General features: G+C 42.0%; 1 protein-coding gene across 1 annotated transcript in view; it reads right to left on the reverse strand.

Annotated features, from left to right (window-relative positions):
* Positions 1-19,425, reverse strand: part of LOC130178329 (blood vessel epicardial substance-like) — a gene marked incomplete at its 5' end in the record, with an annotated part of 32,952 nt that extends 13,527 nt beyond the window's left edge. The window contains 6 exon segments of the mRNA XM_056390444.1: positions 16,819-16,872; positions 17,116-17,239; positions 17,302-17,358; positions 17,360-17,461; positions 17,712-17,820; positions 19,400-19,425. Of these exon segments, the coding sequence (XP_056246419.1) occupies positions 16,819-16,872; positions 17,116-17,239; positions 17,302-17,358; positions 17,360-17,461; positions 17,712-17,820; positions 19,400-19,425 (472 nt within the window).

Here is a 19,425-nt window from a genome sequence, read left to right on the forward strand (position 1 = left end):
GGTTACGGCCACCATGTCCCACTTCCTGATGTACATGTCCAAGTAAGAGCTCTGAGATGTGGAGATCTTTTGCCAGGATTATAGGATGTTTCTCTTCCACAGGCATAGACAATCTACTGAGACGGCCACCAACTCTCAGGACTCCATCCTGCAGCTGTGGACAGAGCTTATGGAGGTGACTGGACCTTTTAACCGGCCGCCCTTTTGCCAGACTGGTTAGCTCTTCAGGAAATCTCTTTCCCTGACAGAACTTGATGATGGCAAGCTCAGCTTGGTCCAGATCCTTCACAGTGAGGCTCCCATGCCCTGCTGTCCTCTTAAACTCTTTTATTTCCTGTTCCACAGATGATGCCTGATGTTCCTTGTTGATGTCTGACTGTGCAAAGGTCAGATGTAACTGTCTTCTCTTCCTTACACAGGACATGAGCCAGCCTTTAATCCTCAAGAGCCAGGCCACTGATTTCTTTAGCTTCATCCAGGAGGAAAAGTATTCCATCAAGTGAGTTACAGGTTCTTCCTTGACCTGAACGACATTCACTGCAACCACTCCTTTGACTTCAGGGTCGCCAAGTGAAAGGTGATAGAGGTCTTCCCGAGCAACAGGCCACTCACTCTCGGGATGCAAAAGAAAATGAGGTCCTGACACCCATGTAGCATTAGCAATGAACACATCAACTTTCACACCTCTGGAGGCTATGTCTGCTGGATTGCTGCTGGTGTGCACATACCTCCATTGAGTGGGACAAGAAACCTTGAAGATTTGTGAGACACGGTTTGCAACAAAAACTTTAAACCTTGAAGTCTCATTCCTGATGTATTTCAGAACAGATGTGCTGTCCGTCCAGAATACAGAGTCCAAAAGATCCATCTGTAACTCCTTCCTCCACAGCATGTCGATGCGGCTGGCCATAGTTGCAGCGATAAGCTCCATCCTGGGGATTGTAACACATTTCACAGGAGCTACCCGAGCCTTTCCCATCACGAAAGCACTGTGTACTGAGTTCTTGGCTTTCAACAACAGGTAAGTCACTGTTCCATATCCATGTTCACTGGCATCACAGAAATGATGCAACTGGGCTGAAGTAACTTCTCCAAAGCCTGGTGGCTTCATACATCTGCTGACTTCAAATCTTTCCAACAGATGCAGCTGCTGCAGCCACTCCAACCACTCTTTAGAGACTGACTCAGGCACAATGTCATCCCAGCCTATCCCTCTCCCACACAGGTCTCTCAGGATCCTCTTTGCTGTTAAAACAACAGGGCTCAGCATTCCAAGGGGATCGTAGATGGAGCTGACAGTCGAGAGAATTCCTCTTCTGGTTAGTGGTCTGTCCTTAAGTACCATTTTGAACCTGAAGGAGTCTGATTTAATGCTCCATTCCACACCCAGCACTCTCTCTACAGGTAGCGAATCCAGCTCCATGTCCAATCCTTCAATGCTTTTTGCTCTGTAATTCTCTGGGATGACTTCCAGCACTCCAGTCCTGTTACTCAACCACTTTGTGAGAAAAAATCCACCCCTGGAACACAAAGAGACAAGGTTCCTGTAAAGCATCACTGCTTCCTTCTCCGTGGCCACCGACACGAGGCAATCATCCACATAAAAACAGTTCAGTAGTTTATCCACAGTTTCCTTACTGTAGTGATGCCCGTGGTCCTCTGCACACTTTCTGAGGGCGAAGTTAGTACAACTGGGAGATGATGTCACCCCAAACAAGTGCACCTTCATCCGATGCTTAATGGGTAGCTGCTGCGTATCCCCCTTTGGCCACCAGAGGAACCTGAGGAGGTCTCTGTCATCAGGAGGGACTTGAACCTGGTGGAACATAGATTCTATATCGGCCATGATCACAACTGATTCCTTCCTAAACCGAGTCACCACTCCAATCAGGGAACTGGTAAGATCAGGGCCCTGTAGAAGCTGAGCATTTAGTGATGTTCCTTGATATCTTGCTCCACAGTCAAACACAACTCTGATCTTTCTTTTAGTGGGATGGTAGACTCCGTGGTGTGGTATGTACCATACTTTCCCATCGCCACGATCCAACTCTTCTTTGGGCACCTTTTCTGCATAGCCTTTAGCCAGAAGGTCATTTATAAAGGTGTTATACTCGGTATGAAATATTGAGTCCTTCTGAAACCTCCTTTTCAAATAACACAGGCGCTGTTCAACAACTCTCCTGTTGTTTGGCATGCTGACGTCCCTGTTCCTTAAAGGTAACGCAATCTGGTAATGCTCCTCCACCTGTTTCACTGAGTTGTTGACAAACTCCAAGAACCTTTGATCCTCCCTTGACATTCCTGCTTGCTCCTCAATACTGCTTTCAGGGAAATCATTCTTAAATTGTTTTTGCCAGAGGTCATCCAGGTTCACGACTGCAACTCTGTTGACAGTTATTTGAGGATGCTCCCACTTAACGGTCTCTCCACTGCTACCTGTCAGTGAACCATTGACAGTCCAGCCCAGCAAAGTTCGGATCGCATATGGTCCATCATTTACGCTACACACCACTTCCAGTGGTTCCAGTGCTTTAGGAACATTGGTACCTATAAGTAGCTCGATTCCTGCATCAATCTGAGGTAAGTGAATGTGTTTCAGATGTGACCATTGTTCAATATCCCTTTCTGTGGGAATATTTCCTCTGTTCACAGGCATGGACTCTTGCGTGTAAACTCTTGGAAGCTCAAGAAAATTGTCCCCCTCCAGTGCTGCAACCTCCAATCCTGACACGATGTTGCTGCTTACGACTTTCTCCTGGCCCATGGTTAGAAGGAGAATGCGTCCATTCCTTCCTGTGAGGTGGAGCTTATGCATTAAGCTCTCAGTGCAAAACACAGCTGTACTCCCCTGGTCCAAGAAAGCGTAAGTGATGACAGTTTTGGTTCCCTTTTTTGATTTAACCTGGACCGGAACAATGGGCAGTTTGCAGTCCTGATCTCCAGTCCCTGTAAGACCACTTGACACCAGTGTGTTGTCAACATGCGGCCCTGGGCTCCTTTCCGTCTGCTCAGAATCTTTAACAGGTTCCTTATGAAGTACAGTGGGATGTCTAAGGCTACACTTAGAGCAGGAAATCCTTTTACGGCAATCTCTACTGATGTGCCCTGTGCACAAACAACCAAAACAGATGCCATTTTCCTTCAAGAAGCCTATCTTCTTCTCATGAACCATTTTTCCCATCTGTACACATACATCTAATGTGTGTCCTCCACAGCAGATGCATGCTTTCCTTCCTGTCACGAACTGAGCAGACAGGCAGTGGACCCAAAAAGCAGAGCTGAGGCAGACGCTTAGCAGTAGACAGTTTTATTCCAAAAAGGGGTCGGTACACGGGAAGTCAGTCAAACCAGGCAGAAGTACAAAATCGTTAGGCAAAAGACAGGAACCAGGAATCGGAATCTTCAGTATAACACGAGGGATCAAAACACAGGGAAACTGAGCTGGAACGCTGGGACAAAACACGCAGACGATCTGACAAAGACACACTGGGAGAGGAGGGGTATAAATACACACATGAGCAGGGGATAATGAGACACAGGTGAAGGCAATGAACAATCACACACACAGGGAGTAAAGACACTGAGAAGGACACAAACAGGAAGTGAGGGAATCCAAACAAAATAAAACAGGAAGTGGAAAAAACTAAACTTGACGGGACCTGACACTTCCTGTTTGTTTGATTTCCTTTTCTTTCCTTACAGACTGATATTTGTTCTCCACAGGGCTTACATTGGTAGCGAAACTGCTCCCCTTGTGTCCAGGACGAAACTGCGACTTGGGTTTATTTGTTCTGTTACTTATGATTATTAATTGAGAGTCTTGTATATTGCCAAACCAAGGATCTGTCAAAACTTTCACCTGTCTTTCAATGAAGTTAGCAATATCTGTGAACTTAACTCTCCGGTTATGTCGTTCCTGTAGCTCACAGGCATGGTTCCTCCACCTATCTCTAAGTTTGTAAGGCAGCTTTTTAATGATGCTCAACATGTTGGAAGGCATATCCATGTCTGAAAGATACTGTACATCCTCCATGGCATTACAGCAGCCTCTAAGGAAGAGACTGTAGTCCTGCAGAACCTTCACATCATCTGCTTTAATTGGAGGCCATGAGAGGGCTTTATCCAGGTAAGCAGAGGCGACCTTTTGTTCGTTCCCGAACTGCTCCTTTAATAAAGCTTTGGCTTTTGTATATCCTCGTTCTGGATGTATGTGTTGACAGCTTCTTACAAGCTCCTTAGCATGACCCTTTGTGTGTTGTTCCAGAAAATATAAGCGATCGCAGCTGTTAGTTGTGTTCCTCTCGACTCCATTCTCAAAGGCTCTGATGAATGTGTGGTATTTCAATGGATCACCGTCATAAATTGGGATCTCTCTCTTAGGTAGAGCTGAAAGGCTTTGCTGTTGTATTAGCAACGTTGTTATCTCATTTTGTTTCCTCATGATCCCAAGAACTTCCTCTTTGGGTTGGCTCACTGTGTTACCTCCTAGTTGTTCATATGATTCATGTATGTCGATTAGGGGGTTCATATGAAATTGCATTTGGTTTTGTTCATATGAGGTTATATTATGATTTGTGGTTGTTTCAGTTTGTTTTGGAATGAATTCATCTGCTTTGACATTAAGTAACTGCTGTGCTTGTGCCTTTTCCAAATATGTTTTCATTCCATCTGAGACCTTTGATGTCCGTTTGCCACTTGTTGTGCTTTGTATTTTGAGAATTTCAAGTTTTGCCATTTTTTCAGCAATCTAAGTGCTCAGTTGGAGCTCTTCTTTCTTTTTGCGCAGGCGTTGCTCTTCTTCTTCCAAAGCATGCTTTTCCTTTAACAATTTGTGCCTCATACTTAAGGCTGCCAGCTCAGCTTCGGCCTTTAAACGTGCAGAAGAGGTGGAAGAGCCTTGTGACTGAGATGTTTTGTGGCTTCCAATGTTTGAAATACTGTCATTTGGATTAATGCCATCCTCAATTTGACTTGGTTCGTTCTTTTGGTGTAATTGAATTTCTGCTGAATCCTGTTGCTCCTGAGAGATTTTTTGTCCAGTTTCATCAATCCACTTTTGAGTGTCCTTTTGAAATGTATTGCTGTAATTCATAATGCTTGAAAACCATTCCTTTTGGTTGATGAGTTCATCCTCAGGGAGTAGAGGCAACAGTTCATTGTGCGAGGCAACATGCAACATCAGAAAAGCTTCGCATATCAGCATCAAAGTGCAGACGCCAACCAAAGCACAGCGCTAACGTAATGCACAGACTTTGCATATCCGACCAGCATTCATTCATTCGACTTTTCCAAACAGAGGCACTTCGACATTGATGCAATCTGGTTTTCTTCTCCGCACACATACATGCACAGGTGAGCTTAGCTTACCTGTCCTCCTTGACAGATGTATGACGTGGCGCTTTGTCTTACTTTATTTAGGTGCGCTGCTCTGTGCGTCCTGCCGATTGCTTTGTGCTGCAAGCGATCACCTTATTACTTCGTGCCTTTTCTTTGTTGACAAATGTTGCGGCTTTCTAGTACCTTAGAAAGTCGCTTGTGAGGCAGAATAGGTCCTGTGTATTTGTGTGACACGCTGCTGCTGTTCCAGGGAAGCACAATGAGTCCAAAAAATGTTTCGAAGGTTTTAATGTAACAATTGGATAATACAGCGGCTTTACACGCGCCCATTTGTTGTTAAATGTGTACACTTGGCGTGGTGTATCAAAGCAAACAAAAGGAACATAAGCGATCATAAAAAACGGTCAACAAAAACTACGGCTACCCACACTCGCCTCCCTCTCCCAGTGCAGGTTAAGCAGGTTATAATATAACCTACCGGCTGTCAACGACGGTGCTCACGTGACTCCAAACACTGCACATCCCCATGGCAACAAGACAAAACCAATCAAACACAAAACAAACGACCAGAACCAATATACGGCTCCTACACACAGACATCTGACAAGTTCGTGATTTGGACTGACTTTTGACCGGTAATATGTCAATTTCACTGTGATCTGGGTGAGGTTAAATGCCTTATTATCGTGAACATTTTTTAGGTGGTTTGCTCCATGGTATGTTGGGAGATAAGCAGTTATATGCTAACCTGGGCTTTAACTCAGCGCCAGTGTTTAGCTTTGACTTTGAGTTTGGGGTATGGAAACACCGCTCGTGGGTTTGTTTTCCTCCGGAGACGTGTTCTTATGTTCAAAGATTGTTCAGGGTTCTCTATGTTTCAGCACATCTATTTTCTCAGTTTATTGCACATTCCTTTTTGTCATGGTCATGTAATAAGTCATTTTACATTGTAGACAATATTTATGTTAAGAGGTCCAACAAAGCACAGTGATGAAGAAATTACTTTAGTCAGCTGGAATGTAAGGGGGATGAATAGCCCATTAAAAAGAGGAAAAGTGTATGCTCACTTACGTACACTCAAAGCTGATATATGTTTCCTCCAGGAAACACATATTAAAAAAACTGCCGCTAAGATATTATGTCCTTCATGGGCATCTCATGTCTACCAATCAAACTTTAGCACAAAAGCAAGAGGAGTTGCAATCCTTGTTAAGAAAAAAAATCCTTTTGTACATACACAAACTATTTCTTTTTTTTTTTTTTTTTTTTTTTTTTATATTTTTTTGGGCTTTTATGCCTTTAATGGACAGCACAGTGGAGAGTGACAGGAAACGGGGAGGCAGAGAGGGGGAATGACATGCAGTGAAAGGCCGTCCGATGCGGGATTCGAACCGGGGCCGCCTGCAGCGAGGACTGTAGCCTCTACACATGGGGCGCCTGCTTAAACCACTACGCTACACGACGCCCCCACAAACTATTTCTGATGACAGAGGTAGATATTTATTTGTTAAAAGGGAGCTAAATTCAGTACCAGTAACCTTGATAAATCTATATGGCCCCAATTTTGATGATCCCATTTTCTTTCAGAATCTTTTCAATACTATATCCAATATGTCTAACACAAATATAATCTTAGGTGGAGACTTTAATTGTGTTTTGGATTCGGTCCTCGATCGGCAACACTCCCAAATGAATGTATCAAAGAGCAGCATCATTCTTAATAATCTGATACAGTCCTATAATTTGGTAGACGTCTGGAGGCTCCTTAATCCCACAGCAAGAGATTTTTCATATTTCTCAGCCGTTCATAAATCTTATTCAAGGATTGATTATTTAATATTGGATTCTAAATTATTGTCACAAGTCACAGAATGCAAATATCATAATATTCTAATTTCAGATCATGCCCCAGTCTCTTTAAAGCTTAATCTGAATCATAAACATGGAGAATTCAATTGGCGGCTAAATAATACTCTACTGAAAGAGAAGGAATTTTGCTCTTACCTCTCAAGCAAAATAGATCTTTATATCAACACTAATGATAATGGAGAAGTTAGCGACTCCACACTTTGGGAGGCCATGAAGTCTGTTCTCAGGGGCCACGTCATATTTTATGAGGCAGCAGAAAAAAGAAAATCTAAGGCTAGGTTAACTGAAATAGACAGTCAATTATCAAATCTAGAGGCATTGTATAGAGTGGATAACCAGCCTGAAGTACTGAAAAAGATCTCAGCATTAAAATATGAGTACAACTCTATACTGTCCAAAAATGTTTCGCAATTGCTGGTTCAAGTAAGACAAAAGTATTTTGAGTTTGGGGATAAACCCCAAAGGTTACTTGCACGCCAGTTAAGACAATCTCAGGCATCCAGGTCCATACATTCAATCAAGAAGGGTGATGGGTCTCCCCTGACGGATCCTGAAAAAATTAATGAATGTTTTGCTAATTTTTATGAATGTGTCTATCAGTCACAGAGAGGATCTGATCCAGAGAGTATGGAAACATTTTTCGAAAATTTGGGACTGCCTAGCCTATCAAGAGAATCTTCTTCCTCATTAGATGCAGACATCAATTTGAACGAGATAAAGGAAGTGATTTCCTCTATCCCCAACAATAAGGCAGCAGGGCCTGGCGGCTTTTGCATTGAATTTTTCAAGTTATTTAGTCATAAACTTTCCCCACTTATACTAAGAATGCTTAATCACTCTTTGATGGTCTCTAGGTTGCCTCCTACTCTATATAAGGCCAATATTTCACTTATACCCAAACCTGGGCGTGACCCTAACCTGGTTTCCTCATATCGTCCTATCTCCCTGCTACCTATTGAAACCAAAATTCTCGGGAATGTCTTAGCCAATAGATTAAAGGAGCACATCTGTTCTATTATTCATCCTGACAAAACAGGTTTCATGCCAGGCAGACATATGTACTTTAATTTGCGCCGCTTGTTCCACATTTTGTATACAGAACATATTGAAGAATCAGTGATAATTTCTCTAGATGCACAGCGTGCCTTTGATCAAGTTGAATGGCCCTATATGATGTTTACACTAAAAAAATTTGGTTTTGGGCCCTCCTTTATGAAGTGGATTGAGCTTATCTATTCACATCCAACTGCCTCTGGCATAACCAACCAAAATATCTCACCCCCCTTTTGCGATCAGTCGGGGGACCCGTCAGGGATGCCCCCTCTCCCCTTTCCTGTTTTCGATTGTTATAGAACCGTTAGCAGTTAGTATTAGACAAAGTCGTCTAATATCTCCTATCGACATTCATGGACAAGAACATCATATTTCACTGTACGCGGACGACATTCTTTTATTCATCTCTCATCCCCAAGCCTCCATACCTCATCTTTTGACTTTAATTAGCAACTTTGGCAGGCTCTCTGGATTTTCCGTTAACTGGGATAAGAGTGAGCTAATGCCAATCTTTAACGAAATTGATATGACATATATACAATCTACTCCTTTTAAAAAGGCATTTAAAGACTTCTCATATCTCGGTATAACTGTCACAAAAAACCCAGAGGATCTTCTACAAAAGAATTGGTATAATAAAGTTGAGCAACTTAAACAAAGTATACTTTTTTGGAAGACTCTTTCATTTCTCTTGTAGGTAAGATTAATGCAATTAAGATGATTGCGCTGCCACGTTTCCTACATCTTTTTCAGTCCCTTCCATGTTACATCGCCCAGTGTTACTTTAAACAATTAGATTCAATTTTTGTACCTTTTCTTTGGAACTACAAAGCCATCAGGATCTCCAAAAAACATCTGTGTAAACCTAAAAATGCTGGTGGCTTTGCTTTACCAAACTTTGAAATGTATTACTGGGCGGCTCATCTATCTGTACTTGCTTGGTGGAGGAAAGGCCCCCCCTCCTCTTCACACTCCTGCCCTGCCTGGCTACGCTTAGAACGATCGTTATGTAACAAGACCTCCTTGCTAGCATTGCTCAACAGCCCCACAAAAATCAGGAAGTCACAGTATAATTACAGCTTTGTAATAAATGGTACTATACGCACATGGGAGCAGATAAAACTTCATATCAAGGCCCCAAGTATATATATTGATACTCCAATCTGTGAAAATCACGCTTTCATACCTGATCTAAATGATATTGCTTTCTCTGCTTGGAAGCAGAAAGGCATTAGTAACATAAAGGATTTGTATATAGGGGGAAATTTTGCCTCATTTACATTTCTACAAGCCAAGTATGGAATACCTGCCTCGGGTTTTTTCAGGTTTTTACAAATTAGAGATTTTGTTAAAAAAAATTTACCAAACTTTGAAGTTTTTAATAAACACAACGCTCTAGAGACTATTAATAGTCTGGACCCGGGCACTTGTGGGGCAATCTCCATTTTGTATCGAATGCTTCATGATGGAGCTCTTGTAAATTCAGAAACGTATAAAAAAGCATGGACGGACGAGTTGAATATGGAAATAACTGATGAGATTTGGGAAGAATGTCTACGAAACATACAAAAGTGTTCAGTTAACACCAGGCACAACCTAATACAGTATAAAGTGCTCCACAGACTCCATTACTCGCAAGAAAAGCTACATAAATTTTACCCGGATGTCCCACCAACATGTAACCGATGTAAATCTTCGATAGGAACTTTAGCACACTCATTCTGGGCATGTAGTAAACTTTATTTATTTTGGAGAGGTATTTTTCAGTGTTTTTCTAAGGCTTTTAGTAAAAATCTGGCACCCAACCCTCTGGTTGCCATTCTAGGGGCCACAAGTGTCCTTTCTTCTGTTAATAAATTTGAAAGAGGAGCAGTTCAATTTGGGATGGTGATTGCTAAAAAGCTGATTTTGCGAGTGTGGAAAACGGACTCTGTGCCTACTTATAACTTATGGTTGGGAGAACTGTCAAACACTTTGCATCTGGAGAAGCTGTGATTCTACAATGAAGATAGAGGGGATACGTTTGATAAAACATGGGACCCAGTACTGAATTACCTTAAAAATGTAAGCCCATAGGCACTGGCTATTGTAAAAAGCCTCACAGTGGAAACAAGAGTATGATCTTGTATATGTCTACCGACCTATTTATTTTATTATTATTATTATTATTATTGTTTATTTATTTTCTGCTTGTATACTCTGACTATAGTAGATACTCATTTTATGACCATGAAATATTGTTGTAATGCTTGATGTGCTGTGTTCTTTACTTTTTTTTTTGTCTTTTTCCTCTACTTATGTTTTCTTTTTATTTTCTTTTATTTTTTCATTTTTCTCTACACTGAAAATCAATAAACATATTTAAAAAAAAAAAAATGAAAAAAAAAAAAATTCTCCTGCTTGAGTCCCACCTAAAGCCCATTCGGATCCCTCTTAAAATCACACAAGTGGGGCCTAAATGGGTCTCAGGTACATTGCCCAGTTGGGCCCTATTTAAGGTCTATTCTGATTCCACTTCGAGCCCATATAGGCAAACATATGGGGCCTATATGGATCATGTCGCTTACACAGTTGGGCCCCACCTGAAACCCATCAGAACCCATGTGAAGCCCATATGGGCAAACACAGGTGGGGCCACCATGGAAACTGTGGACAAACCCACTTGAAACCCATAATGTAGCCCATGTGGTACCCACTTAAAGCCCAGTCAGATCCCTCTTATGGGCACACAGGAGGGACCTAAATGGGTCTCAGATAAATAGCCCATTCGGGCCCCATTTAAAGCGGAAATGAAAAATGAATGTTTTTGGCACTGGTAGTGAGGAAATTTATTAGAAAAACCACCTTGCCTAAAATCTGATATTAAACATTGTGAAAACCACAAATATGAATAATTTATTTTCGTAATTTCTAATTGCTAGCGAGCAGCCATTTTGGTGTGACGTCATTGCCTACGTAACGGGGGTTGGTTGGGTGCGTTGGCCAGTGAAGACAGTGAAGCATTTCTGACTATACTATTTGCATAGGATCTAAAATACGTAAATTTCAGTACAAGGCGAAAAATTTCCTTATGCATAAATATATTATTTATAATATATAAAATATCGGAAGGATGTTGCTGAGGGACTGGATAGAATAGATAAATCAGGGCTTCCAGGAAAGTTGAAACTGTGGTGTCTGCAGTTTGGGTTATTTCCCAGGCTGATGTGGCCACTGTCTGTATATGAGATTCCATTATCTGCTGCAGAAAAAATGGAAAAATTTGTTAGCTTTTACATTAGGAAGTGGCTAGGTGTTCCTAGATGTTTAAGCACAGTGGCACTGTATGGGAAAGGCATACTTCAGCTCCCAGTAACTAGTCTAGTGGAGGAGTTTAAATGTACCAAGGTTAGGACAGAGCTCCTGTTATCTGGGAGCAAAGATGCGGTAGTTAGTAAGGTGGTTCCAAACCCAATCAAGGGGAGAAAGTGGAATCCAAGAATCGCAGTGCAGGAGGCAGAAGCAACGCTTAGGCATACAGAGATTGTGGGTAATGTCCAAATAGGCCGGGGAGGCTTGGGGCTTGGCCCAAGCAAACCGGTGTGGAGTAGAGCAGGTCCCAAGGAGAAGAGAAAGCTAGTCGTGGAGCAGGTTCGTAGACAGGAGGAATTATTAAGGGGTGCTAAGGCAGTGGCCCAGGCTAAGCAGGGACAGTGGGTGAATTGGGAAGGTGTAGACAAGAAAAAGCTTAGCTGGAAAGAACTCTGGAGCATGGAGGAAAGTAGTATTAGATTCTTGATAGGGGCAACTTATGATGTACTGCCAACTCCCCAGAACCTAAAACTCTGGGTAAATGGAGACCCACTATGTTCATTGTGTTCAGGTACTGCAACTTTAAAGCACATTCTGTCAGGGTGTAAGGTTAGTCTGTCGCAGGGCAGGTATATGTGGCGACATAACCAGGTTCTAAAAAGCTTAGCTGCAGGAATTGAAGAGTTACGGAGGCAGGCAAATTTAGGAGGACCTAAAACAAAGAAAGGTGCAATCAAGTTTGTTCAAGAGGGAGAGAAAGTTGGTAAGACAACAAGAAGGCAAGGCAGCTTAGAAGGTGCTTGTGATTGGGAAATGCAGGTAGATTTAGGAGGAAAGCTTCTTGTTCCCCAGGAAATAGCCATTACAAAGCTAAGGCCTGATATAGTCTTGTGGTCTAGGAGTAGAATGAAAGTATATTTCATAGAGCTGACTGTTCCGTGGGAGGCCTTAGTTGAAGAAGCATATGAAAGGAAAAAGCTCAGGTATGCAGAGTTAGGGGCAGAAGCAGAGCAGCGAGGATGGAAAGTTAGGATTTGTCCAGTGGAAGTAGGATGTAGAGGATTTGTAGCAAGGTCTGTTGTCTCTTTGGTAAGGGAGTTAGGAGCAAGTGGACAGAGTGTGAGGAAAATTGTAAAGGACATGTCAGATGAGGCAGCAAGATCCAGTCAGTGGATTTGGATGAGAAGGAGTAATGGTAGCTGGGGGCCCAGCAGGGGGAGCACTTAGGATAGACAGACTCTTAGGAGAAGCAAGGAAGAAATCCAGGAAGAGGAAGTGTTTTTAAGTGGGGGTGTGGCCTGTGTGAGCCTCTTTGAGACCATGCGGTTAGTCCAGGTGAGGTGGCCTGTATTGTTTGCTTGTATTGAATTGGTTTGTAGTGTGTCTTTGGCTGTTTAGGTGAGTTTGATTGCGTGTTTGTTTGTTAGTTTGATGTCTTGGAGAGTGGGGGAGTAGGGGGGGGTAGAGCACAGCCTAATCCGGCGGGGGAGAGTTTAGCTCAAAAAGGCATCTCTCCTTGACTCTACCTCCCTCATTCAAAATGGCCGCCACTTTCTCCAACTGTTTAGGGGAGTTTGTTTGCTGAATCTGTTTAATCTGTTAGTGTGTTTTGTCAGAGTTGATGATGGTGATGTTTGTGGTAGCATAGGCAAGATAAAGAAAATAGTCTTGGTGTGAGGAGCAGTGATGGCTGGCATTAGGGGAGTGACTCTGGGACGCCAGTGATCACTGTCTAGCCTCCTGGAGGTGTCGTGGGACCAACTAGACCAAACACTGGTGAAAGGAGGTTCCCACCTGATGACCCCAAAGACATGTTAGTTATCACTGCTCATTAGTCTGTATAGCTAAATTAATAGTTATCATAGGACATGTTAAGCTTAGGGAGTTATTCACTGAGTCTGGTCCATTTTCTGTAGCACAAGCTTTGTGTTTATCTTAAATTTTGCCTACTGTCGCTAGTATTGGTTCATATTGCTGATGTATTATTGTTATGGTCATGTTGGTCATGAATAAAAACCAGTGCAGTAGCGAGCAGGCAGAGCGGACATCGGTCAATCAAAAATGCTTATTTTTTTGTGAGCCAATTCCGGTGTGGTTAAAAAACAAACAAACAAAAAAAACCAAGTCAGGTCTCCAGCGGTTTCCTGGATGGACGGTCAGACACTTTAGGTTGAAAAAAGTAAGAATTGCTCCAAAAGTTAATTATTGTGCGTTTACGTTGGTTCGTGGTGGGTACAATATTTATATTTGCCACTACACATGTGACGGCTTTTCAGCAGTCGGGCCATGTGAAGGAAAAGCTAGCAAAAATACTTTATTGCATGCATTGCAAGAAGAAACAAGATAATGGTGAGGGAGATGACGGAACTTTGGATAACGTCAGTGGATCAGAACGTTTGGAGTATAAAGTCTGGAGTGTCTGAAGTTTCCGTTGGAAATGGAGTCACGGTAATAAATATTTCTTAGGAAGTTTGTATCAGCTGTGACCTCTTGATGAGGGATGTACCATGTAAGGTGTGGAATGACGTGAGTTTTAGGTGAATACTTTCAGGCCCGAGTATTTTTAATGGTTGTGGTTTTAATTTCTGACAGTCATTTTGGCTGCTATATTGTACAGCCCAACTCTCATCAGTTCATGCTGCAGAGTTGCTATGGAAATCTTTGGGCTAGGTGACGTGCGTCGGACTGTGTGTCAGGGTGAGGGGACATCAGGTGTTCATGAGTGCTGCTGATTGGAGTGAAAGAAGTGTTCAGTGAGAGTTAGAGAGACTCTCACAGAGACTTTGTGGAACTTTATTGCAATCAATGATGATGTTCATCTCAAACAGATACCAGTACCTGCCGACTTATGTGGGTTGCTAAATGCCCTACCTGTCTCTTCCCTGCCTGGCTAGAGTGGTTTAGCGCCCTTTCCCTACGGCGGACTGATGCCTCTGTACCGCTGTTTTAGATTAGATTAACTTTATTTATCCCACAACTGGGAAATTCATTTACCACAGCAGAAAAAAAAACATCTATAGAATAAACATCTATGGAAATATACAACAAAAATATACCAAATATACACTAATAAATACAATATACACAATACACATGATATGTACATGAAAAAGTGCAAGTTTGCACATGGTCAGGAAGAGCAGGAGTTGTGGAGTCTGACAGCTGCTGGAATGAAGGACGTTGTGATCTGAGCGTCCCAGCGGGGATGAGGTGTATGCATTCCTGATATTAGCATACAACAAGTCCAAAAGTTTTATTGTCCCTGGTGTGACCATTCACATACTGGGTGAAGGTAGGAAGAGCAGAGGACAGGAACGTGTGGTTGAAGTCCCCAGAGATGAGGAGGGGGGTGCTGGTTTAGGAGTTGAGAAACAACACTATGGATCTGTTCTGTGGCTGCAGCGGCGACGGCCGAGGGGGGAATGTACACAATCACAGCAATGACATGTGAAAACTCTCTCGGAAGATAGTATGGCCGCATGCTAACCGCTAGCAGCTCCAAGTCTCTAGTGCAGAGTTGTTCCTTGACACTGATGTGTCCAGGGTGGCACCATCTCTCATTAACGAACTAAGCAACACCTCCTCCCTTCTTCTTACCGCACTCCGTGGTTTTCCTGTCCGCCCGTACCAGTTGAAATCCGTCCAGTGTGACATGTGAGTCGGGAGAAAGTTCACTCGGCCACGTCTCCGTGAAGCACATGATGCTACACTCGCGAAACCTTCCCTGAAGCTGGGTTAGCGCAGTAAGCTCTTCCATCTTGTTTGGGAGTGATCTTATGTTCCCCATGACGACAGACGGTAAACATGGTTTATACCGTTTTTTCCGCTGTCTGCGCTTCACTCCAGCTCTACAGCATCTCCTCCTTCTCCGGATCTCCGCAGGGATCTCTGGCCACCCAGCATAGTGAAGGGGTGTGTGGGATATAGCTAACAGCTGGTCCCGAGTGTAAACAATGGGTCCGTGGTAGAGTGAGTCTCCCGACATTGCATCAAAAAATTCAAAAAATAGCAAGAGGCAAAAACATGACTGTAAAAGTATAAACACCCATAGCTGAACTTGCTTAAAGTGTCGGTGTAGTACTAGAAGAAATCACACTAAGTAGTAAAAGGAAAAAAAAATCACACTAAAGAGTAAAAAAGAGTAAAAGAGTACAGAGCTGCTGTGGCAGGCTGCCACTCATGCGGCGCCATGGCAACAGAGTATGTCGGCTGGTCAGTAGAGTACATATTATAGGCGGTGAAATTGAAAACAACTAGTTTGCCCGACTCAAAGCTCTTGTCCTCTGGGTAATCTTCATCCAAAAAATGTTCACTGCAAACCCTGGAGTCAGTGCCCATCGGTGGGCTCTCTCTCTCTTCAGTGCCGCCAACCAGCGCAGCAGGACTGCTCTTCGTTTCAGCGGCAGTTTATGAAAATGGACAGTTTTGTCCTTAGCTTTAACTCTGTAAAACTCATTTTTACACCCAGGAGCGATACAATAGTGGCCTCCCTTTTGTCTTCTCCTGTCCTGTGGCTCCTCAGTCTCTATCCTTTCACTATCTTCAACTATTTCACTGTCTCAACCGCCAAGCCAACCAACCCCGTGACGTCACAGGTTATAGTACTGCAAGGTGGCACCACTCTTGCTACGAAAGATGTAACGGATCTTATATTTTCTCTTATATGTTTACATTTGTCATATTTGTAATATAATGGTTGATTAGAGTGGAGATCCATTTAGTAAATCACGTTAACTTGATTGACTGCTTCATTTCCACTTTAAGGTCCATTCTGATCCCTCTTTGTGCCCACATGGGCAAACATATGGGGCCTACATGGGTCCCATGCAACTCACCAAGTTGGGCCCCACCTGAAACCCAGTCAGAACCCACTTGAAGCCCATATGGGCAAACACGGGTGGGGCCACCATGGAAACCGTGGACAAACCCACTTGGCACCCATATTTGCAGCCCAAATTTAACCCATATGGGCCCCACATGGACATGCTGGCTGGGATCTGGTACACTTTAAAGCAAGGAGCTCTTCCCTCGTGTACATTTTCTCCATTGTCAGACTAAACAACAACATAAAATAAAGTCGTCCATCGACAAAATACACATTAATATTAACCATGTAACATGGGAAAAAAGGTCTGTCTCTAATACAAGCTTATTCCAAATTAAGGCCTCTCTTCCATTGAGGCATGGTTTTATTTTGTGACTAGGCTACTTCTACACATAATACCTCTAATAGCTTTAATCTTATTGGGTGATAAGGTGACTTACGGAGCAATGATCCAGCTGATCCTCCTTGTATGATCCGGTTGAGAACATCATCAGTGTCTGTCTGTGAAAGTTCTCATTTGTCCAGGTCATTGTTATCTCTTTTTCAAATTAAATCGAAGGCAACTTGACTTGTATTTGTCTGTGGAAGACGTTTCGCCTCTTATCCAAGCAGCTTCATCAGTTCTTATGTATTGGTCTCTCTAGTCCGCACTAGTCTGACCAAGAAAGTGGAGTAGGACCCAGGTATTTAACCTCTTGTGGGTGGGTCCACCAAAGTACCTGTGAAAGTACTGGTTTCACCTGACCATTGTTGATCATCAGTCTCATTTGTACTCACCATGCTTATCCTCATCTGCATCATAGACAGCCGAGAGCAAAGGCTGGGTTCACATGTTATAGCTTTCATACAGTACAATGTTAAAGTCTTAATACTTCCAGCATTTGTGCTGCTAAAAATAAAACAACATTTTTTAAATATAATCTGACTGCAGAACTAGGCCTACCTAGTCAGTGGCTATCGGTTATGTCTTTGCCTGTAAGGTAACCTGAACACGTCACTGAGGAAAGTGTCTGACTCCAGGAAGTAGGTGAGCCTCTCTCGAGACCAACACAAGAACTTACAGTTCTCCTCTGCCATGATAGTCACCTGTCAATCACAGTAATAAATTTGTTTCTTCAAGAAGTGAGGATTGTATAACCTATTCATGAAATCTTAGGAGCATCAGGTTAAATAAAGCTCTGACTGATTATTCATTTTACCCCACATAAAGTCTAAGTGTATGGTAAGACAATCAAGTCTTTTTTTCATTATTTATTCAGAGATTTTTAACGCAATAAGCAATGATGACATAAATGGGATTTGTTCATCTCTTTTATTTGTCTGATTTTCATATTACCTGGAACCTCTCTCCTCTGTGCATCTCAGTAGACCTGAACTTTGGAGAATCAATGAATGAATTGGTATAGATGTTGTGGAGGAAATGGCCTCTGTATGACACCTTCATCCTGTCACAGAGAAAAAAGTCAAAACTCTGATTAATCTGAAATAAAAAAATGTGTATTATGTTAAAAAGTGGCAGCCACTTGTTGATTGGTGAAGCCAAAGGAGGAAGTTCCTTGAAGTCCCATTTCCTCTAATGACCACTAGAGTCCAACATTACTCTCAGAATTACTCTCAAAATTATTTCATAGGTTTCAAATTCATGATTGTTTAAAAAATATCCAAATTCACTTTCAAATTAACTCTTAAAGTCTACACAACATATTCAAGCAGTTCCAAATTAACCTACTTAATATAAGAGTCTTAAATTCATCTTTCATTCACCCCCTAAACATTTCTTAAAATTATTCAAAAAGTTCCACATCCAGTCCCAAAAGTTTTCAGACGACTTGTTTTCACAGAATAAAAAAAAAACAGAAACCCCAAAACAAACAAACAAAAAACATTCACTTGCCTTTCAAGGCTTTTGTAGGATGTTTTCTCATTATTCTTAGATATTAAGGTAAAATATGTATAAACCTATATGGATGTTTGAAGGCTGATGTCAATGTTGATATATTTTATATTATAAAAGCAAATAGCCATTGTTTTTATTCAATATTTACATATTTAATATAAGTAATGCTTGCAAATAGCAGAAAATTTATTTTAAGGGCACACGCTCTAGTTTTGTTATAGCTCCTTCTTATTGCTGCTGTTTTAAAAATCATTGTCAGCCATGACAAACTGGGAGAGTATATTTTTTATTTTGTTAGGGTTGGGGAACCTTGTGAAGCAGTATTTAAACCATGGAACACAAAGAACCCCCAAACAACTGACAGATACGGATATTCAATTTACAATGGTATAAAAGAGACAAAAACAAATAAGTAGTAAATAAGCAAAAATCGTATGTACTAATTGGAGAAGCTGGATCAACACAATCAATGAATTATCAAAACTGCTGACAATTATTAATTTGTCTTATTTATTAATCATTTCAGCACCAAACCACAATATTAATAACAGTGTTACGTGCCGTAGTGGTTGAGTAGAGGTTGTGTGTGCGTGCTGGTCTGCCCTCTGCCCTCCCCTTTTTTCCACCAGGTGATTTGGCACGGTTGTCCCTGGTTCCCCAATTAAGGGCTGGAGCTTAAAGGGAGAGTGAGGCTTGGCCAGTGCCAGAGTAACATTCAGCAGCTTTTGAACTGAGTGTGTTGTCTATAAGATAGCTGCGTAGAGCTTTAGTGTTGATTCTGATAGTGATAGTGTGTGATAGTGCGTGATAGCTTATTGTTCATTAAGCTTGGTTTATGTACAAATATAGTTATCCATTGAGTGTTCCACTGTTGTTGTTATAGTTTTCTAAATTCCTTATTTTTGGCTGAATCTGTTTTCCTGTTCTGCCCTGGCAAAACAGAAAAGAATTTTATTCATTGTTACTTTCCTGTACCCCTGGATTCTCACAGGGAATGTAAAGAACAGTAATAAGAAATGCAGTATTTGTCATTTGAACAATATGAATCAATCACTGAGACTTGTCCATCTATAAAGGATGACTGACAGAACAACAGCTGCACCTGGATGCAAACAAAATGCACATACCTTCCTTTGAGGAGAATGCTGAGATG

This window comes from Seriola aureovittata, chromosome 12 (assembly GCF_021018895.1).
Source record: "Seriola aureovittata isolate HTS-2021-v1 ecotype China chromosome 12, ASM2101889v1, whole genome shotgun sequence".
NCBI lineage: Eukaryota > Metazoa > Chordata > Actinopteri > Carangiformes > Carangidae > Seriola > Seriola aureovittata.